Source organism: Orycteropus afer, unplaced genomic scaffold, assembly GCF_000298275.1.
Source record: "Orycteropus afer afer isolate SDZICR_OR568_19922 unplaced genomic scaffold, OryAfe1.0 scaffold00010, whole genome shotgun sequence".
Lineage (NCBI taxonomy): Eukaryota > Metazoa > Chordata > Mammalia > Tubulidentata > Orycteropodidae > Orycteropus > Orycteropus afer.
Genome location: NW_006921597.1, coordinates 2572758 through 2596582, shown reverse-complemented (window position 1 = coordinate 2596582; position 23825 = coordinate 2572758). Strand labels below are relative to the sequence as shown.

The following is a 23825-nucleotide window of genomic DNA, read 5'->3' as shown; positions in this document are numbered from 1 at the left end:
ACCTTAGGCTTTCTTCATTTTGTTTTGATCTTTTTTCTGATTTATCCCTTTCCAAAGAAGTGTTCAGGTATTTACCTTCAATCTCCCTAATTCTGTCTTCCATTGATTCAATTCTGCTCCTTTGACCATTCAATGTCTTATCTATTTCTGAAAATATAGTATTAATCTTCTGGATTTCTGTCTGTAGATTTTGTATCATTTCTAATTTTTCATTTATTTTGTCATTTTGTTCTTGTATTGTCTTTCTAAATTGTTCTAGGATTTTCTCTGTGTTTTCCTTGATCGGTCTCTCACTTCATTGAAGATACCTAAATATAATTCTTTTGAATTCCTTATCAGGGAGTTCCAATTCTGCATCTTCCTCATGGGTGTGTTTTGGGTCTGTATCTTTGTCCCTTGTTTCTCCTGCTTTGTCTTCCTTCTTTGTGTGGACTGTGATGCTCTGTTGTCTCTGAGGCATTGTGACATTTGTGTTTATATTTAATTGGTGATTATGTGTTGGAGTGACTTGCCCACAATTTTCATTTTCTTTGTTTTGTTTTTATGTTATCTACACAAGCAGGGTACTGTGCTCCTCTATTCGCTAGTTGACAGCACTTATGCACTCACCACCTGTCTCCTTTCCTATTTCAGCCTCTCATATGTCCCTTCTGACCTTGGCAAACAGAGGCTATTCTTAGGTCCCTGGAATCCAAATGAGAAGAATGCTATCACTTTAACATCCAAAATGGTTGCCACTTGTAAAGATTCAAAATGGCTGCACCCTCAGTCACTTTAAATATCCAAAATGACCACTGCTTGTAAACATTCAAAATGGCTGTGCCCTCGGTCACTTTAAATATGCAAAATGTCTGCTGTGTGTAAATAATCAAAATGGCTGTGCCCTCCAGACAGCAGAAAGTCAACAGCTCAGGTTGTCTCCCTCTTTGCTATTTCCCTTTGTAGTCATAGGCCACCAGCACAGTCATCCCTGCAGCCCTTGGTGACCAGGGCTGATCTTTAGGACAATTTTCAGGTCCCAACACCACTTGGAAATGTTCAGGCTCTTGGTCCCATCAGAGTAGCTGATGGTCCGCCGTTCCGACCGTCTCTGTACTCACTGTTTTTGTTCAGATTTTTCCACTAGTTGATGCCTAATCTACTTCTTTTTTTTTTTCCATTCTTTTTTTTTTTTTTTTTTTTTTTTATTAGGATTTGGGTGAAGATTTACAGAGTAAATTCACTTTTCATACAGCAGTTCACATATACTTTGTCTCATGTCATTGACCAAAATTTACAATGCAGCAGCTCCCCTCCCACTTCCTCCCCATAGTTACCTCCTCCCAGTGTCCATCCCTTCATACTCTTCGAGAGGCCCATTTTCTGCCAACCCTGTATATGATCTTGGATACACTCTCCATTTAGACCTAATCTACTTCTGTATCATTCCTTTCAAAGCTCAGGGTTCCAGGATTATCTTCTGTATCTGTCAATTGGTATTTTCTTTGTTGAGGAAGGTCTATGTCACTTGTCTGCCTATTCGTCCATCTTACCAGAAGTCTGGTCAAGGCTGTAAATCTTCATGGAAGCATGCCACATCTTTCTCCCACAGAGCAGTTGGCATGTTTGAAACTCCAACCCATCAATAACAGCTGAGCACTTTAACCACTGTGCCAGCAAGACTCCTTTAGAAAGCTATTATCAGAGGAAAAGTAGGTGGCAAAAAAAAATATAAAAGAAGAACATGGAATTTCACATCCCCCGCTTAATAGGATTAACTTTAGTCAAATAGGGACTATGCCAGCAATAGGGTCCATTGAATATTAACTTCCTTCTCTTCCTTGAATATTCTTCTGAATTTTCCTTCCCTGCAGATGGCTGCACCCCACTGATGCTGGCATCTCTCCGAGGAGGCAGCTCAGACATGAGTGATGAAGATGAAGATGCAGAGGATTCTTCTGCCAACATCATCACAGACTTGGTCTGCCAGGGTGCCAGCCTCCAGGCCCAGACAGACCGCACAGGCGAGATGGCCCTGCACCTTGCTGCCCGCTACTCGAGAGCAGATGCTGCCAAGCATCTCCTGGATGCAGGTGCAGATGCCAATGCTCAGGACAACATGGGCCGCTGCCCTCTCCATGCTGCAGTGGCAGCTGATGCCCAGGGTGTCTTCCAGGTAAAGAATATGAAATGGGCCAGCTTGAGTAATAAAAATTCTTTAGGGATTGATCTTTCATCTTTGTCAAGGCATTTTAATCTATCGTGAAATTCATTTGTTAATCCTTTGAAAAAGTTAGCATAGGTGTTAGAGTCATACTTGCCAGACAAGAAAGCAGGATGAAGAAGGCAGGTAAACTGACCTAAGAATATACAGCCAGGTAGCGAGAGCCAAAAGCACATACCACCAGTCTCCTCATTCTGAAGTACCGTTCCTTGTGCTATGCCAAGCTGCCTTCCAAATGAGTAGATCAGAGAGGAGCAGTATGTATTCTGAACCATCTGTTCTTTGGCTGTGTTCTTGACATGAGTTCACAGTATACTCCTAGAATACCCACAAACTGGAAGCATTCTGCATCACCTTAGACTATACACTATGATTGAGGGTTTGATATTTTCCCACATCCCTCTTCTTTCTTTATACAGTAGAAGTGCATGGGCCATTGTCCTTGAGCATTCATTCATTCATTCACTCAACAAATACTTATTAAGCTATGATAAAACCTTGGGACACAAAAATAACAAAACATCCCCTGGCCTCCAGTAACTTAGAGTGTCACCTCACTTCTTATGCTTTTGTTTCTTTTAGTTTTATATTTTCTTTCATCCAGGTGACTCTCTTTTCTCCTCTTCCAGATTCTGATCCGCAACCGAGCAACTGATCTAGATGCCCGAATGAATGATGGGACTACACCCCTGATCCTGGCTGCCCGCCTGGCTGTGGAGGGAATGGTAGCAGAGCTGATCAACTGCCAAGCAGATGTGAATGCAGTGGATGACCATGGTAGGGTCTGGGTTTGAGAGGCAGGGGTTTGGGTTCTTACCTGCAAAGCATGCCTTTAGAAGAGAGAATTGTTATGTTATCCTTAAAGAAGTGTCTTAGATTCAGATCCTAAGGAAACTCATTCATCCATCCATTCTTTTGTTCTTTCTTTCAATATATAGTTATTGAGCTCAAAGAACAGAGCCAGTAGGAGCTCCCTAGATGAAAATAAGAAGGAATATTTAGTGAGAGTGCTTGGACCTCAAAGCAGGTCCATGAAAGGTCTGCCTGTGTGGGTTCCCGGGCATACAACTTTTGATGTGGGGAATTAATGAGAGTTGGCTTCACCAGGAGGGTTGTAGGATATCCTAAATATATATTCTGGCATATGATAAAGGGGTTATTGTCCTCATTCTGTGACTTGGTGTATTCTGCCACGGAGAGGAAGTACCACAGATAATTGATCCTTTTACTTGGAGGTCTTCTGAAGGCTGGGCAGCCTGTACTGAAGTTCAAGATTCCTGTGTACAAGTTATGGTGTTTCCTTATACTGAGAGTAGGACATTCCCTCTACTCTTTGCCTGCCTGTTAAGATGTTTTTCCCCTGCAGGAAAATCTGCTCTTCACTGGGCAGCTGCTGTTAATAATGTGGAGGCGACCCTTTTGCTGTTGAAAAATGGAGCCAACAGAGACATGCAAGACAACAAGGTATAGTGTGGGCTCAGAGCTTAAGCATGCACATGACAGCCTCAGACTATGAGGCCCCTTCCCTTTTAAATGTATCGCTTCTCTTGTGATGAGTATAGACAAAGATGGAATCAGGTTGGGTGGGAATTGGGCCTAGATAGCTTGATGAAGGATGCTGGGATTATCCTAGGGAGTGAGGATTGAGCCCTCTGACATCTCAGTGCTCATTTTGAATCAGGCAGCCCTGTAAATAACTTTGGTGTGGGCTTCCTGCCTTTTGTTTATTCATATCCTCCCTCTCTTGTTCATCTTCTTTCATTAACCTCCTCTTTCCCCTCATCTTGCTTTAGTCCTCTCTCTTACAAGTACTTTATTTCTTCTTTCCTATTACTTTCCTTTATTTTTCCCAGTTCCGTACTAAAAGCTCTGGTAGCATAGTGCCTAAAGCACTTGACTGCTTACCAGAAGGCTGATGGTTCAAACCCAGCCACTCCTCGGAAGGAAGATTGGGCAGTCCACTTCTGTAGTGATACTGCCTCAGAAACCCAAGAAGGGGTCACTATGAGTCATGTTCCGTACTTACCATAGTTTCTTCTCCTCCCACCTTCCTTATCTCTAACTCTTTTCCTTCTTAGAAGTCTCTTATGGTGAGCTTGGTGCTCTTTTAAGTGGATCTCTGGCTCAGAGGCACACTTCATTTCATGTATTCTCAACCAAGAGTGGTAGCACCCTCAAACAGGCAAAATCGGTTCTTAGGGGATGAAAAGAATCTTACTCTTCTAATGTGTAAAGTATAAATATGTAATAGTTACACATATATAATCTGTGGTATTAAAATTTCACAAGACATGAGGCCATTAGCAAAAAATGTCTAAAAAGGCTACTTCTGGGGGTGATGGCAAAAAAGCAAAGGTTGAGAAACACTGCTACGTTCTCAAAACCAAAAAAACTAAACTCACTGCCATCAAGTTGATTCCAATTCATAACGACCTCCTTTGGGTTTCTGAGGTGGTAAATCTTTACAGAGGTAGATTGCTCAGTCTTCCTTCCACAGAGTGGCTGGAAGGTTTGAACTGCCAACCTTCTGGTTAGCAGTCAAATGCTTTAGGCACTACACCACCAGAGCTCCTTGCTCTATTCTCAAGAGTTTTATTAAAATGTGTTCTGTTTGGGTTTTTCTATAGGAAGAGACACCTCTGTTTCTTGCTGCCCGGGAAGGGAGCTATGAGGCAGCTAAGATCCTGTTAGACCACTTTGCCAACCGGGACATCACAGACCACATGGATCGCCTCCCCCGGGATGTGGCTCGGGACCGTATGCATCATGACATCGTGCGCCTCCTGGATGAGTACAACGTGACACCAAGCCCTCCAGGCACTGTGCTGACTTCTGCTCTCTCACCTGTCATTTGTGGACCCAACAGGTCTTTCCTCAGCCTGAAGCACACCCCTATGGGCAAGAAGCCTAGACGGCCCAATGCCAAGAGTGCCATGCCTGCTAGCCTCCCTCACCTGGCCAAGGAGGCCAAGGATCCCAAGGGTAATAGGAGGAAGAAGTCTCTGAGCGACAAAGGCCAACTGTCTGAGAGCTCAGTGACTTTATCCCCCGTTGATTCCCTGGAGTCTCCTCACACATATGTTTCTGACACCACATCTTCTCCAATGATTACATCCCCTGGAATTTTGCAGGCCTCACCACCCAACCCTCTGTTGGCCACTGCTGCCCCACCTGCCCCAGCCCACTCACAGCATGCATTGTCTTTCTCTAACCTTCATGAAATACAGCCTTTGGCTCATGGGGCCAGCACTGTGCTTCCCTCAGTGAGCCAGTTACTGTCCCACCACCACATTGTCCCTCCAGGCAGTGGCAGTGCTGGGAGCTTGGGTAGGCTGCATCCAGTCACTGTCCCAGCAGACTGGATGAACCGCATGGAGATGAATGAAACCCAGTACAATGAGATGTTTGGTATGGTCCTCACTCCAGCTGAGGGCACACACCCTGGCATAGCTCCCCAGAGCAGGCCACCTGATGGGAAGCACATAACTACCCCTCGGGAGCCATTGCCCCCCATTGTGACTTTCCAGCTAATCCCCAAAGGCAGTATTGCCCAGCCAGCTGGGGCTCCTCAGCCGCAGCCTAACTGCCCTCCAGCTGTTGCAGGCCCCCTGCCTACTATGTACCAGATTCCAGAAATGGCCCGTTTGCCAAATGTGGCTTTTCCCACTGCCATGATGTCCCAGCAGGATGGGCAGGTAGCTCAGACCATTCTCCCAGCCTATCATCCTTTCCCAGCCTCTGTGGGCAAGTATCCCACCCCCCCTTCACAGCACAGTTATGCCTCCTCGAATGCTGCTGAGCTGACACCCAGCCACAGTGGTCACCTCCAAGGTGAGCATCCTTACCTGACACCATCCCCAGAGTCTCCTGACCAGTGGTCAAGTTCGTCACCCCACTCTGCTTCTGACTGGTCAGATGTGACTACCAGCCCTACTCCTGGGGGAGCTGGAGGAGGTCAGCGGGGACCTGGGACACACATGTCTGAGCCACCACGCAGCAACATGCAGGTCTATGCGTGAAAGAGTCTGCCTCCAGTGTAAGGAGAGAACTGCCTATTGTAAATGCTGCTGAGAAACAAAATGAAGGTCATCCGGGAGAGAAATGAAGAAATCTCTGCAACCAGCTCCTGGAGGCAGGAGACAGGAGATACTGTTATCTTTTAGATAATGCAAAGGAGCAGTTTTATCAGCTTCTCTATGTATCTGCAGGGTTTTTGTTTGGGGACATGGCTCCCTCTGATCTTTTGCCCATCAAGTCAAGTTCATGGAAATGCAAGATGAAGACAAGCCCTGGGATCATGTTTACTCTCTTCCTTTTGGAGAATAAGATGGATGCCTATTGTAGCCCAGACTTTCTTACAGCTTAGACTGTATTTTAAGCCCTGAGGGCTTTTGCCATATCTGCGAGAAATTTCCACAGTAGAGTCCTATTGGGAGTTTGCCCTGGAATTCTGCTGAGTTGACCTTTCTCATCTTTTCATCTTGGACATTCTTTTGACTTCATTTGGTGCTTTACTTGTTGCACCTCTCCGTGGTTGTAGCCCCACCAGTATGTTACAGGGCAAGACCTTTGTGCTTTAATCATTCCTTCCCGGGAAAGCAACTGCAGCCTCCTTTTCCCTCCTATTTCCCAGTGTCCATAGGACTCTCACAGGGTTTATTTTGGTTGTGCACAGTCTTCTAAGTATGTTTCTTTAGGAAATGGACACACTGCATTCTCCTACATATATCATTCCTAGAGGGCAAAGGGGAGCAAAACATTTTCTATTGGGCAAGTTTGGGAGGTAGGAGGTCCCTTCACAAGACTGCCACCTTAATTCTCTTGCCTGCATGTGGAGCCACAAATAAACCTCACCAGGAAGAAGGATAAGTATCTGCTGATTTTCCATTTGCAGGTCAGTCAGTATGAAGTTTTACCCTTGGCAGCCTAGGTACTATAACCTTTTTTTTTTTTTTTTTTTTTGAGCCAGAAGAAGTTTTGGAATGATCAGGACATAAACTAACTCAGACAAAAAGTGGTTACCACCCAGCAGGTCTCTTCTTCCCTGCCAAGCTTTCCGTGGACTGCCAGCATGAAACTCATTTTCCCCCAGGTCATCCAACCCTCAGCCCTGCTTCGCTCATTCTACCATTAGATGAAGCTAGTTCCAGCCATGCAGTTTCAGTCCTCTTCCTCTTGTCAGGTGATCAGTCTCTACTTCATGATTCCTTTTCTGGTTGCAGGCCCATTTACCAACCTTCCCTCCACACTTGAAGTGCTCTGAGTCACTGCTGCAGCTGATATGTTCTCAAGGAAAAAATATTTTCTGTATTCAGTTAGGAATTGGAACGTTGGCCTAATTTTCTAGAGTCTAGACCAGCCCTTTGACTGGAAGGTGGGAAAGGGGAGGAACTGCGAGGTAGCTTTTGCTGTGTATTGCTGCCATTTCTTTTCCTTTCCTGTCCTCATGACATTCCCTTTTTTGGAGACTAGTGTATACCGACTTACCAAGGATGCTTTCCTTTCTTAAGTCACATTCAGGTTGATGTTTCCAAACTCTTGTGTCATTGTCCTCCATATGTTCAGAATGCCTGCACCACACCTCAGTCCACTCCCTTTCTGTAAAGGATAGAAACATTCTAGACAACTGTAGAAATAGGATGACAATATTTTTCTTATTCTCCCTGGGTCAACTGAAAATTGATCCCATGCCATACTATCACTTCCACCCAGTGTTCTGTAACCCTGGGAAATTAATTCTGCCATACCATTTTGTAGCTGTTGATATATTCATTGCCTACTCCGTTTTACTTTCAGTGGTAGTCCTCATTCCTGCCAGGGCAGAAAGTAGTTGTCAGGACTTACCAAGTACCTGATTTATCTGACTATGGGCCCATGTGGAAACCCTGTGTTTGTTGGCATGACAGCCTGCAATTGGTTTTTCAATCCTGCACAAGTTGAACCAACAAAAATAGTGACTAGTCCTGCCTTATATAAGGCAGGACTATATATTGTTCTATATATATATTGATATATACATATATATATATATATCAACTATATATATGTTGTTCATTCTATAGTCTCTTACAGCAGCACTCTGTCTACTAGCCTCTTTCAAAGTGTGGGAATGTTTTATTCTAAATGGTGGTTCTCCACCGTGGACCCATTTGTCAATTCCTGGTTAGGGAGGATTTATCTGCATGGGACCGCACCACATCTGCTCCTCTCTGCACTCCTTCTCCAGCCCCACTTCCCACAAGTATCAGCCTTGGATCCACGGGCTTTGATCTTTTCTGGCCACCTCCATCCCAGGGCACAATGTCGGGCTAACTTGCTTGTTTCTCCTTGGGATGCTTTACTTTCAATCCTTTGGGTTTGAAGAAGGGAGCGTGAGAGCTTCCATTTCCGCAACAGGCTGCAGTGATAAGGAAGAGGACACTGCCTTTTAAGCATTTTATCAAATGTTAAGGACCCCTGAGTTGTATAGTATTTAATAAAAGGGAAGGTAAGATGGAGAGTCACTTTCTCAGTTGGGTTCTGAATTTAAGACTTAAGTTTTTCTAGGCTACATCTTTGATGCCATGTATAGATTCCCTCATCCCCTTTTTTTATTTGTTTTTTAAGTTCTTCCATTGACTCTCCTTCTGCCTGCCTGCCCTGGGGGATAGGTTTTTTTCATTTGTTTCTTCTGTTTTAAGTATCATTTCCTGATACAGAGAGGTTTGAGGGAAAGAGAGACTAAGAAAGATTTTAAAGTAAGCCGCTATGATGCTCAAGTCCATTATGTATTCTTATTATTAAATTTGCTAGTTTGTAATTCTCACATAGAAAACAACCAAAGGTGTAATGTCTTCTTGGCGGGTGGTTTGGGGATTTTGGCCTTAACCGGTACATTGAATGTATGACTATTTGGAAGGACACGTTTGTATACCCAGAGGCCCCCACTAATAACTGTTTGGTACTATGGCTCCTTCTTGTGTATATTTCTCTTAAAAGTGATATTATATCTGTTTGTATGAGAAACCCAATAACCAATAAAATGACTGCATATTCCTAACTATGTAGTAAGGAAAATGCACACTTCGTTTTTACTTTTCAAAGTTTCATTCTAAAAGTAGTTAAGAACAAATTTATATGAAAGCATTTCTATCACAAAATAAAAAATGTTACATGTCAAGTTCAGTGGCATTTCATTTTTTATTTTCTAATCCTGTGTCCTTGGCCTTTCATTTATTCTATTATGTCATAATTTGTGATGAGAGAAATCATTTCCTTTTCATTATGAATGTCACAAAACCTAGCACTGTGCTTTTTTTTTTTTTCCCCCCAAAGGAAGATCCTAAATTAATGCTTTTGAGGGAGAAGCTTCTTCCAAATCAAGAGCTTTGCAAGACTGCTGTGCAGTAACCATAGCTGGCTACAGATGGACAGTTGCTCAGGACAAACTGCTTTCCAGTGGAGGTGGAGAGCGTTTGCTAAAGGAAGAATTGACAATTGGGATATAAACAACAACAATAATAATCAGTAGTGCTGTTACCTAAACCATTAGTTTGCAGTATTATTTCTCAAAGTAAATTTTCTCCAACTTGTTGCCGTTGAGTGAGTTCCAACTTACAGCAGCCCTGTAGGACAGAGTAGAGTAGAAATGTCCCATAGTGTTACAGAAGCAGACTGGTACATCTCCCATGGAATGGTTAGTGAGTTTGGACCAATGACCTTTCAGTTAGCAGCCAAGCACTTAACTACTGAGCCACCAGGGCTCCTTTAAGTTACATATAGATCCTAATATGTAGGATGTGTAAAGTAGCATTTTGTGCATAGATTTGTTCACAAGTTTGCATTCATAACATTTTCTTACCAAGTCGATCAGTGAGAAGAACACAAATATTTGATTTTAGTAATGTGTATAGCGCTAGTAGTCATATATCAACCTTGGCATCTAATTTATGTCTGAATTAGTTTTGAGAAAACTTCTGAATCACACATTTTAATATTTATAAATGGTAACACTAATTTTTAAAACCACTTCTTTCAGGATAGCTTCAGTTAAGCAGATGAAGGAGCCTATTCAAGAGCTGCACACACGTTTTAACACAGTTTGTAGCATATATTGGTTATCCCCAGTATGTTATTTTATATAAAACACATTTGAGTGTCCGTGTTGTTTCACAGTGGTGTAAAAAGAAAATGAATTTAGGAGGTATAGAATGACCTGCCCAAGCCTGATCCTCTGCAGAACTGGGTTGTGCACCTTGCAGACTGGGAATGTAAACTTTCTCTAGGAGACCAGTCCACCAGTCTGTAGCATCCACACTTGCAATTTGTTATAGTGAAAAATCCACTCAGTCCTTAAAATGTGATTAAGATTAAACTTTGAGTTTGATTTCTTCAGGGAAAAAGGAAAACGCATTGAAATGCATGAGAAGCTAGCCCGCGTAAGTGGCAACTGATGATTCCAACTAAAGAATTTCTAACAGGCAAACACAGTCCAAGGAAGAAAGAAAGCAGTCATTTGATACTATATGGTTGGAGTTACAGGAGGATGGGTTAGTGGTGGGGGATGGGCTTCAATTGAATAATTGCATACAGAGGCTTACAGAGATTGATTTAAGAAACTAATTAGGTTTTCCATCCTAGTCACATATCCTTTAGGTGGGATCAGAAAACATCACTGGTTGATGTTTAAACAGTTTTGATTTGATATCTCAGGAATTTTTCAATAACCGTTTTATACCAGGACCTCATTTCCCAGAAACAGCTTGTTAAAACAAAAAAGAAAAAACACTTTAAGTTGTCTGAGAAATTTCAGATAAGACCTGCTCTAAGACTCTTTCAAAACAATTCTCTTTATTACATCATGAAGAAATATTTCTTGGGCCCACTTCATACAGAAAACCCCAGTTGTGTCAGGATAACCTTAGAGTGTATTTCTTTCACATCCTGGCTTGGCCATAGAGAGAAATTACTTCTTCGTTTTTATGGCTTCTAGCAGTTAACAAGGCCACATAAGAAGAGCTTGTGAAAACTGAATTGATACGGTTGAATGCAGCTAAGCAAACATGAAGTCCCAGGCAAGCAGGCAACTAAAATGACTAATTTAGCAAGAATCCGGTTTAATTCAATCATTTGGTTCTGTTCATAAAGGCTATCTAAACCTTTCCTTTACAAATTGTAAACCTTGAAATGTAGCCCCTGATTCCTCCAGGGGAGAATTCCTGCTCTCTAACTAGGAAAGCCTGCCGCTCTGCCCTGCCACGATACATACTGCTCCACGCCAGCTGTGTGCAGTCAGATCATTCACCCTCCTTTTCTTGACAGTATTTTTTATCAAATAGAATCAAATGTTTCAAAAACCTTTGAAGAAAGCATGTGTTGGGGGAGGAGGATGGAGATGACAAGGTGGTGGAGGCTGTGTGACACACAAAGAAAGTATGTTTCCTTCTTTTGACTCAGCTACAGCTCACTGCCAGCATCGACCCCACAGGGTTTCCACAGCTGTAAATCTTTATGGAAGCAGACTGCCCCATCTTCCGCAAAGTGGCTAGGGGGTATGAACCACCAACCTTTTCTTTAGCAGCCAAATGCCTTAAACACTACATTACCAGAGCTCCTTAGATATATACCTAAGGGAATTGAAAGCATGTTCAAACAAAAGCAGTTCATACAAAACAGTTTAGTGAGTCCTTAAAAAGTTAAACACACTTAAGTATTTGCATCAGTCAGGCCCCAATCTCAAACAGGGCACACTCAGATTAGGATAATTCAAGAAAGGTTTCTTTACAAAAGAAAAAGATTAATTAATCCTTTACAAAAGGATTAATTGGGAAGGTGTGTGTGAAGTGTAGGTGTGCTCACAAGGAATAGTGCAGAAACCCCAGGTTGTTGTGAGCAGAGAGACTACCATCCCTAGCTCCAAAGGGATAAAGACTTACTGGGACTTAGGAGAGAGTCCTGTAGGGCAAAGCAGATTACCTCAGGAAGAGTTACGCTTCTGTCGAGGGACACAGTGATGAGGCCCTTCACAAGAAGGAAGCTAGGGAAAGAATTTCCTGATTTTTTTTTCCCCCATGAATTTGGTTTGTGAGAATTGTTTTCTTTTGAAAACGTTATTACTTGCAATAGTTGATCCATCAAAGAAATAGACTCTTTCAAATTCAGTTGTATAAAATGTGTTCTTACTGTTGTTAGGTGCTAATCAATTCTGATCTAATCACTTCTGACTCATAAGGACCCTAAAGGAACAGAATAGAATTGCCCCAGAGGGTTTCCTAGGCTGAAATCTTTGCAAGAGCAGATCACCAGGTCTTTTCTCCCACAGAGTCACTGGTGGGTTCAAATCGCCAACCTTTTGGTTAGTGGCTGAGCGCTAAGCCACCAGGAATCCTTCTATAAAATGTGGGACTGCATAATTGTGAAGTTTATTAAATGATCAAGGACAGCCAGCACAGTTAGTTAACTGGGAAGGAGTTCTGGGGTCCAGCTGGACGATCCATATCTGTCTGTCTGGGTCCTGGCTGCTCTGTGGCACTGCTTGCTGGCATGTGTCTGCCTCAGCATAAATATGTTTGGGGTTGATTCTGGATTCTGTAACCTGACTAGGGCTTTCAAGATCTTATTATGAATCATCCCTTATGTCATCTACCCGTTTCAGAAAATTGAGCACAGGCAAATACTGGGATGTAGGGACCAGGCTCTGTCTCTCTGATGGAGTTGTCCCATGTTTCTTTCTTTCTCCCAGTAATAGTTAAGATTGTGTGTCAACTTGGCTAGGCCATGGTTTGAGTGGGTTGGCAGCTGGATGTACTTATTCCCCATGATGAGATTATAATCACCTCCATGGTGGAATCTGCTGTGAGCTCTAAATAGTTGAAGGAGAGTTTCCTTCAGGGTGTGGCCTGCTTCAAGTATATGTGGGAAGCTTTGGAAAATATCTCTAATGTTTTGGCACATATGGATCTTGCATTTGGTGGCATCTTCATCTCCAGTTCCTGGACTTGAACCAGTGGCCTGCCACATTGCCTGCTAATCTTGAGATTAAGCCATTGTACCTGCTGACCATGGGTTTGTCAGCCTCAGCAACTAGCAGTTCTGTGAGTTAGGAGACACCTAACTCAAGAGCCTGGAGCAAGAGGCAGAGCAGAAGCCTAAGTTCAAGGGGCCTTCTTCACTCAGCCCCTAGAGCTGGTACTCTGAATCCAAACCTCTAGCCTTCTAAACTGTTAAAGAATAAATTCCTGTTTGTTAAAGCCATCTGCTTGTGGTATTTCTGTTATGACAGCATGAGAGAAGTAAGACATTCCCTTCACTCTTCTTTCCATGACCCTAGACTCCTGGAGAAGATGTAAGAATATGGACCTGACAGAGGATGAGCATCAACCACTAGTCAAGTTATGTCAGAATCTGTGTTACTGTGAGAGTAAGACTTTCCATGTACATTTTCCCCCCTTTTTTGTTTTTCATATGGTGAAAATATGCACACCAAAACATTCCCCCGTACAACAATTTCCACATTTATGGTTCAATGACATTGATTCCAGTCTTCATGTTTTGCAATCATTATCCCTATACTTTCCCAAAATCGATGTACTATTTAATAGAATTTTAATTTTGATTTTGAACTATGAAAATGATTAACAAAAAACATTATCACATCAATAGATGTTATAGAAGCTGTCAACAAAATTCAGCATTCACACAGAATAAACAACTCTTAGTCAACGTCCTCAACCTGGTAAAGGGGGAAGTGAATACTGTGCTTCACTGCCCAGCTTCTCTTTTAGACATTAAGGTCTTCTATTCTGAGCTGTAGGAAAGTATTGCTGAAAGACAGCCCTCCACTGTCTGCTCTCTTCAGGAATTGCCTTGGCTCAAGGACAGTGCCTTGCCCAAGAAGAAAGGTCCCTTCCCAAGATCATGCTCCCTTCCCATGAAAGCCTACATCCAATGTCTGGTTAAAGGGTCAGCCCCTGCACTGCAGCTCTGAATAACACTGAAGAACTTCTCCCAGCTTCAGAACTTATCCCCACGGTAGAAGGTGAAGCATGTGCTGAGACTGCATCACAAGCCTACTTCTTCCCGTAACCAGTCCTGCTTCCTTCCCTTCCCTTGGCACGTGCTAAGCATGAAAGCAGCAGTCAAGAAATCAGACATCATATTGCATGGGGCAAATCTGCTGCAAATGAACTCTTTAAAGTGTTGAAGAGCAAAGATGTCTCTTTGAAGACTAAGGTAGCATAGTGCCTAAGGCACTTGACTGCTAACCAGAAGGCTGGCGGTTCAAACCCACCAGCCACTCGTCGGAAGGAAGGTTGGGCAATCTACTTCCCTAGTGTTACTGCCTTGGCAACCCAAGGAGGGGTCACTATGAGTCAGGCTGGGCTGACTGATGGCACACAACAACAACAACCTGAGACAGGATATGTTTAATTGCCTCATATGCATGTGAAAGCTGGACAATGGATAAGGAAAACTAAAGAAGAAATAATGCCTTTGACTTGTGGTCAAAGAATACAGGAAATACCATGGATGGCCAGGACGAACAAATCTGTCCTGGAAAAAGTGCAGCCAGAATGATCCTTAGAAGCAAGAATGGCCAGACTCCATCTAGATGCAACGAAGCATCTCTCCTCGTCCAAAGCAAAGAAGGATAAAGAAAACCAAAGATGCATGGAAACAATTAGTCCAAGTGATTAGTACACCATGTGATCCTCAACCTATACAATTATGAGACCAGAAGAACTAGATGGTGCCCAGCTACCACTGTCAACCACTCAGAGGGGGATCTATAATAGGAGATCCTGGATAGAGTGGGAGAACAATGTGGAACAAAACTCAAAATCATTATTTAAAAAAAAAAAAAAAAAAAGGACCAGGTTTGCTGGTCTGATAGAGCCTGATGGAACCACTGAGACTATGGACTCTAGTTGCCCTTCAGGTCTGGAATTGAACCCACTTTTATGTCTTCCAGCCAAACAAAAGACAGGCATATGAGCTGAACATTTACAGTAGGTAGATACACTCCTTGGAGAGATCAATCATGGGAGAATAGAAGGGCTATGTATGCACAGGGGGACAGATCAGGGAGCAGGAGTGCGTGGGAGGGAAGGACACAGGGAAGAGGTAACTATAGGAGGAAGTGGGAAGAGAGCTGTTGCATTGTGGGAAATTACAGTCAATGTCATGAGACAAAGTGTATGTGAGCTGCTGTATGGAAAGTGAATTTGCTCTGTAAAATTTCACCCAAAGCACAATAAAAAAATTAAAATAATAATAAAAAAGAATGGCCAGACTGTCTTACCTACTTTGGTATGTTGTCAGAAGACACCATTCCCTGGAGAAGGATAGCATGCTTGGTAAAGTGAAGGGTCAGAGAAAAAAGGGAAGTCCCTCAATGAGATGGATTGACACAGTGGTTGCAACGATGGGCTCAAGCATAGCAAAAATTGTGAGGATGCAGCTGGACTGGGCAGTGTTTTGTTCTTTTGTACACAGGGTCACTATGAGTCAGAGTTGACACAACAGCACCTGACAACAACAACATAAGTGTGTGAAAGCTAAGCAATGAGTAAGGGAGACCACAGAAGAAGGGATGCCTTTGAATTACGGTGTTGGCAAAGAATGTTGAATATACTGTGGGCTGCCAGAAGAACCAACAAATCTGTCTTGGAAGGAATACAGCCAGAATGCTCCTTGGAAGTGAGGATGGCGAGACTTCGTCTTATGTATTTAGACATATTATCAGGAGAGACTAGTCTCTGGAGAAGGACATAATACTTGGTAAAGTAAAAGGTCAGCAAAAAAGAGGATGACACTTAAGAAGAAGATAGATTGACACAGTTGCTGCAACAACGGCCTCAAAAATAGCAATAATTGTGAGGATGGCACAGAACCAGGCAGTGTTTCATTCTATTGTGTATAGGATTGCTAAAGAGCTCTGGGGGTGTAGTGCCTAAGGCATTTGCCTGCTCACCAGAAGGCTGGCTGTTCAAACCCACCAGCCACTCCTCGGACGGAAGGTTGGGCAATCTACTTCCGTACTGATACTGCCTCAGAAACCCAAGGAAGGGTTGCTATGAGTCGGAAACGACTTGACAGCAATGAGTTTTGTTTCTGTAGGATTGCTGTGAGTCAGAACTGACTCTGTGACAACTAACAACAACAACTCAGTCATTTGGTGGGAGTTACAAAGACTATGGCTAGAAATGAGGAGTGTCTACATGGCTAGGACTCAAAGAGCAGGTTGTTATGAGAAAATGAAAGATGACATCAGATCACAAAATGGAGGGTGACTACATCATTACATAACTTTCAGATTATGTCATTACATAACTGCCAAATTAGATCATTATGGAACTGCCAGACCAATAATAATTATGGCCCAGCCAAGTGGACACATACTCTTAACCATCACAGCCAGAGTTACTCTGATCTTGTACCTTGATGTTCGTTACTGCCAGACAAACATTGTTAATGCTAAAAATAGTCAGATAATAGATTTTTTACTAGTATTATAAATGCAAAATTTTGAACAAAATAATTGATAAGTGAGGTATAGGTGTATATACATAGAAAATCCAAGAGAAAATATAGGGTATTACAACTCATTGCTAGTAGAGGACAAGAGAAAAAAAATTAAAATCAGATTCATACCTGTTAGTGATTAGTTGAATCCAACCAAGTGGTGAGGAAATTAGCAGCATTCTGACTGTGGGATACAAGATTCTACCTACCCATGGCAAGTGAGAGAAACTAGGTTGCTGAGGAGCATGGATTTGGAGACCTCCATTGACCTCTGTGGGGAGTTCTGATGGCATAGTGCCTATGGCATTTGCTATCCAGATGCTAGTGGTTCAAACCCACCCGCCACTCCTTGGAAGGAAGACTGGGCAACCTACCTCTGTAGAGATACTACCTCGGAAACCCAAGGAGAATTTGCTATGAATCACAATCAACTCAACGGCAGTGAGTTTGGTTTTTGTTGTTGTTGTTGTTATTGCCCTAATATGGCTAAAGCATTGGGCTGCTAACCAAAATATCGGTAGTTCAAACCCACCGGCTGCTCCATGGGAGAAGGAAGAGGTAATCTGTTTCCATAAGGATTTACAGCCTTGGAAACCCTATGGAGGCAGTTCTACTCTGGTCTATAGAGTTGCTACGAGTCAGAATTGACTCCATGGCAGTGGATTTGCTTGGTTTGGTTGACCTGATAGAGAATATTGGAAGGGAAAAGTTTCAGCAGTTCTATCTGTAGCTAAGGAAAGAACTTAGGAACATGGTGTCCTCATTCCTGTCCCTCAAATATCTGGCTCTAAGTAGAATTCATTAATCCTGGAATTTTGCCACTCTCAAAATGAAAAATCTAATTCCTCATTTTGTTGTTGTTGTGTGCTGTCAAGTTGGATCCGACACATAGTGACCCCTCTTTGGGTTTCTGAGGTAGTATCACTACGGAAGTAGATTGCCCAACCTTCCTTCCAAGGAGTGCCTGGTGGGTTTGAACTGCCAGTCTCCTGGTTAGCACTAAAGTGCCTTAGGCACTACACTACCAATATCTATTTATTGCCTGTCTGCTCTAAACTTATACTTTTTACCTACTCTACGAAAATGGATCTGGGCCCTTTAAATACCTTTACTTTGCTAGCTGACAATAAGGTCCCATGTGGCACAAATGCTTTGCACTGGATGCTCAACTCAAAGGCTGGCACTTCAAACCCACCCAGTGGTGGCACAGAAGAAAGACCTGGCAGTCTACTTCTGTAAAGATTACTGCTAAGAAAACCTAATGGAGTAGTTCTACTCTGTAACACACGGGTTTAGATTTTTTTTAGTTGGTAATATGTTCAGCTTTGTCAGTAGAGGGTACTGGGGAGATATTTCAAGAGTAGGAAATTTTTTTTCCTGATTCTAGTGACTTCCTGGATATACTAGCACCATCTACCATGTAAGTGGCTTCCCAAGTCCCACACTCCTGCAATGCAGGCAGCTTCAAACACCTTATTTCTGCAGTACGTGCAGCCAGAGGTGCCCAGCCACCACCAACAATCCTCAACACACCCTCCCTGGGGGGTTTAGATACCTTAGGAGAGCTCCAGTGAGATATCTTCCTGTGAACAACTTTCCCCCAGCACCCTAGAGACGGGATTTCTGGCAAGTTGCAACAATGCAGTACCTTAGTGACTTCTCTACCATTCAGTGAACTGCGGTCATGCCCTCCACCGAGTTCTGGGTTTTAATATTTGGAGGGAGAAAATTCTTCCTAGGATACTCTATTTCAGCCCTAGGAGTAATGGCAATAGCATGTTACATTATAACATATTATGTTATGTTATTCTATGTTACATCATATCATGGAGACCCCGTGTGTGCAGAGTAGAACTGTGCTCCATAGTATTTTAAAGGCTGTGATCTTTTGGAAGCAGATCACCAGGCCTATCTTCCTAGCTGCCTCTTGGTGGGTTCAAACCGCCAGCCTTTTGGTTCATAGTCAAACACATAATTGTTTGTGCCACCAGTCAGAATCAACGTGATGGCAATTAGTGTGGTTTTTTGGTTTCATATCATATCATATATGATATCATATCTGCTGGTGGCACAGTGGGTAAGGCATTTGTCTGCTAACCAAAAGTTTGGCCATTCAAACCCACCAGCTGCTCCATGGGAGGAAGCAATCTACTTCCATAAAGATTTACAGCCTTGGAAACCCAGTGGGGGTCACGAGGAGTGAGAACTGATTTGATGGTAGTGGGTTTTTGGGGGTTATATTGTATATAATAACTATTATTTCAATATTCTTTAGAGTTATTTTTACATCTTAATAGACAATCTCTCATTACTCCAATCCCCTGTGTTTTGGTCCTCTAATGTCGCTCTAACAGAAAATACACCTCAAATGGGATGCTTGAACAAACAGAAGTTTATTCTCTTACAGCATAGGAGGCTAGAAGTCTGAGTTCCAAGTGCCAGGCTCTAGGGGCTGGGTGAAAGCCCTTCGACCTTGGGCTTCAGTTCTGCCTCCTGCTCCCAGCACCCACTGAAGCTAGAGGTTTCTCTTCACTCAGGCAGCTGCTGGCTGCTGAGGCTGACAAACCCAAGGTCAACAAATAAGATGGCACAGTCTCAAGACTACCAAACAACATGGCAGGTCACTAGTTCAAGTTCAGAGGCAGTCCCAAGATCAGAAGGAAACAAGGCAGGCTGTTGAATGAAGACTCATCTATATGCAGGGTCCAAGCTTGTCAAAAAGCTCAGAGACCTTTCCCAAAGCTATCTTCTTATATACTTCTTACACACCCCTAAGGCAGCTACTCAGCTGCTCCAGTAGATTCCACCATGGAGCTGATTGCCAGTCTCACCATGGGGAATAACTACATCCAGCTGCCCAGCCACTCAATCAGGCCCAGCCAAGCTGACACACGACTTAACTACCATACTCTATTACAATCAACAACTTGTTGTACTAAAATATCCCTGTTCAAATTACTATATTGCTTCCCTCTCCTGAATGAACCCAGACTGCTGTATAAGGAAGTAACTTTTGTAGATAAACATTGCTTTCTGTTATAGTTTTATCCTAATATCAATAAGCCAGAAGCATTTTAAATTCTGTATGGTTGTTGTTGTTGTTGTTATGTGCCGCCGAGTTGGCCCCGACTCATAGCAACCCCTCCTTGGGTTTTTGAGGCGGTATCACTATAGAAGTAGGATTGCCCAACCTTCCTTCCGAGGAGTGCCTGGTGGGTTTGAACCGCCAGACTTCTGGTTAGTAGTCAAGTGCATTAGGCACTATGCTACCAGAGCTCCTAAATTCTGTATAGATTTATTAATTCTTTTGCAAATAATATACAATAAATGATGAACATTTCAAAAATTTGAAACTATTGTCTTTTTTAAAACTCAGGAGAACAAATATAGGGAAGGACAAAATACACTGGTGATATGTTTATACAGTGTAAGTAAAAAAAAAAAATAGGCATATTTAATCCACTACCACTATTTCTTCAGCAATATCCTTGACATCACGTTAATCTGTCAGCCTAAAGCTTAATGATTGCGAGAACATATTTAATCATCTCATCTAGGAAAATAGACAAATATATATATATATATATATTATTCAAACATTTTTCATTATGAAATGCATACAGAAATGAACATAAATATTTTATGAACACTTTTATAAATAATTTAACAAATATGTATACCAGCCATCTCTTTAACTGTCCCCTAATAATCAAGAGATACAGGACCAGCACACCAGCACCTCAGAAGCTACCCCAATCCTCCTCTGCTGATTGTAGCACCTTCCCTTCACCTAGACGTAACAACTCTCCTGACATATTTTGTAATAATTTTTAAAATTCATTTTACCAACTATGGATGCATTCCTAAAAGTATAGTTCCGTTTTGCCTTGTTTTCAACTTTATATTTATTTGTGTTTTGCTTCATAATATCCATCCATGTTGTTGCATGTGATTGTGATTCAATTATCTTCATTATCACAATTATTGTTGATGGAAGTTTGGATTGTTTCCAGTTTGGGGAATGTCTTCATTATCCAGTGCTGTTGCAACAGAAATACCACAAGTGGATGGCTTTAACAAATAGAAATTTATTCTCTCACAGTTTAGGAGGCTAAAAGTTCAAATTCAGAGCACCAGCTATGACGGAAGGCTATCTCTCTCTGTTTGTCCTTGGGGAAGGTCCTTGTCATCAGTTTTCCTCTGGGTCTAGGAGTTTCTCATCACAAGGACTCCCCAGGTTCAAAAGACAAGTTCTGCTCCTGGCTTTTCTTTCTTGGTGGTAGGAAGGCCCTCTGATCTCTGCTCACCAGTTTAATGTCATTTATATCTCAAAAAAGATGGACTCAAAATACAACCTAATCCTGTAGATTTTATCCTGCCTTCTAAGCAAACTGTCTCTAATCCTACCTCATTAACATCATTTGAAGAAAAAAAAAAAAAAAAGACCTCACTGCTGTTGAGTCAGCTCAAACTCATAGCTACCCTTCCTTGGTTTTCCTAAGGGGTATCTCTACGGAAGTGAATTGCCCAGTCTTCCTTCCAAGGAGTGGCTGGTGGGTTTGAATCACCAGCCTTCTGGTCGGTGGTGAGGTGAGGAGTTACAGCACATGGGATAACTACATCAGACCACAAAATACAGGATAATTACATAATACTGAGAATCATGGCCTAGCCAAGTTGACACACATTTTGGGAGGACACAATTCAATCCATAACAGAGAATATTGCTATGTCTCTGTATCCTGGTGCATAGAGTACACATTTCTGTACAGTATATACTTAGGAGGGGAATTACTGAATCATAGAGTTTGTATGCTCTTGACTATGTGAAATAACACTAACCAGTTCTCTAAAGTGGCCTTAACAATTTGCGTTACCAAAGGAAATATATGAGGGTTCCTATTGTTCTACATTTTCACCAAAACTTGCTATTATCAGTCTTTTGAATCATTGCCAACCTGATGGTATGTGGAGCATCAAATAACGGATGTAACTTGCAGTACTCTGTTTAATAATGTAGTTGACAAGCTTTCCTTTGGTTAGTGGCCATCTGAATTTGAAGCACCTGAAGAAGTTATTTGTTCATTTTGATTGTCTGCCTTTTTCTCATTGATTTGTCAGAATCATTTTAGTGCCTTTTGTCAGTTATAAGATTGTTCAGTAAATCTTTATCCAATAATGAGACGGGAACATACCTCAGATAGAAAACAGAATTGTATTCCATAAGAAGAAAATCAAAGACATATACAGGAAATTAGTTAAAGAACATATTAGGTTGGTATTTTTACACTTTTAGGGTAAGAGATGCCAGAAGAATGGCATAAAACCCAGAAGCCAGAATAGCTTAAAATGTTCTGTACAGTGAAAGACACTGTAAAAGTTAGAAGATAAATAAACTGGCAGAATTGATTGGCAATATAACAATAGCCCTGATAAATCAATAGAAGAAAGGCAAACTGTGCAATAGGAGAATGGGCAAAGGATACGAACAGGTAAATTTAAAAATTAAAAAAAGTAGAATGGTAATGAGACTACTAAAATATGCTCAATCTCACTATGAACCAGAAATCCAAATTAAAATAAGGAGTTACCTTTTATTTAATAGAAGTCTAAATTAAAGAATTGGGTGTTATATACTGGTGGACAGTCGTGGGAATGAGTCTTCTATAGCTGTGCTGTAAAACATGACAACTATTAGCCACATGCGGCTATTTCAATTTAATTTAATAAAATCAAGCAAAGTTCAAAATTCAGTTGCTCAGTTGCACTTGCCACATTTCAAGTGTTTAGTAGCCACAGATGGCTAGAGGCTACCATACTGGATTATGTTAGCATTTCCATCATTGCAAAAAAATGCTGTTAGTGGCTGTTCTAGAGCTAGTTTGTTAATTAGTACAAGAGTTTTAGAGGGTGATTGGACAGTATCATTGACACTCTCATTCAGTACGAGCACTTGCTTTCTCTTGCATCAAACCATTTCAGTTCTATGGCTCCACAGACAAAAAGACCTGGAGATCTGCTCCTGTAAAGATTTCCACCTAGGAAACTCTATGGAGTAGTTTTATTCTGTCGTATAGGGTTGTCATGAGTCAGAATCGACTCAAGGGCACACAACAACTACAAATAGCAATAACATCCAATTTCTTGAAGATATGGTGTAGATTTGTGATCTGCCCTTTCTAATCTCCCATTTAGACCATAATGTCCTGGTATCTGGCTTCCCTTATTACTCACTGCCATCGAGTCGGATCCGACTCATAGCGGCCCCTCCTTGGGTTTCCGAGGTGGTATCACTACGGAAGTAGATTGCCCAACCTTCCTTCCGAATAGCAGCTGGTGGGTTTGAACTGCCAGCCTTCTGGTTAGTAGTCAAATGCCTTAGGCACTACACCACCAGAGCTTGCCCTTATTTGCAGCTTGCAAAACAATTGACACCAAATTTCATGGGTTGTGTTTGTTTGTTTGTTTTGCTAAATTCAATGTTTCTCAAACTCACTGTTGACCACTGTATGTTTCATGAAAAGCTTCTGCAACCAACCACCCCCTGTCCTGCTTTCCCTCTTACGCAAGTATCTGCTGCTTCAAGGTCATTCCAGGCTTCTTCCTTTACCCTGACCCTAAATCCTGGTGGTCCTTAGGGTGCCAGTTTCGTCTCTGGTCATTTGACAGAGCTCCTCAACACATTGTCATCTCGTTCTTGGCTTAAGTCAGTATCATTATGCTGGTGAATCCAAATTCAGCTCTAGCCCATTGTCTCAGCCCAGATGGTGTCCACTGACCCTTCTTCCTTTCTCCACTGGTACCACAAAATCTACATTTCCGCAATGGACTTGGTCATACTTCTTCCCCTGACCTAAATCTACTCATTCTGATGTTCTCCTTACCTGAGCACTGGAACCAACAATACCCACAGCTACCTAAGTCAGAAACTTGACTATTATTTTTTATTTTTCCCTCTTTCATACTGGTAGAATCCATAGGACCTTAAAGTCCAGCAGAGCTCTGTTCAGTCATAGTTTCTGAAGCTGGCCACTTGGTCCTTCCTCAGAGAGACAACAGAGTGGACTGGTTAGCAGTCCAGGCTCTGGGTCCAAGGGCCTAAGTGTGAGCAGTGATTCTG

The 23825-nt window shown here is 42.2% G+C and overlaps 1 protein-coding gene across 1 annotated transcript in view; it reads left to right on the top strand.

The window, feature by feature from the left end:
• Positions 1 to 6222, top strand: part of NOTCH2 (notch receptor 2) — a 251073-nt gene extending 244851 nt beyond the window's left edge. Inside the window, 4 exon segments of the mRNA XM_042782172.1 lie at positions 1854 to 2155; positions 2833 to 2980; positions 3570 to 3667; positions 4831 to 6222. Coding sequence (XP_042638106.1) covers positions 1854 to 2155; positions 2833 to 2980; positions 3570 to 3667; positions 4831 to 6222 — 1940 coding nt within the window.
• The last annotated feature ends 17603 nt before the right edge of the window (positions 6223 to 23825 follow it).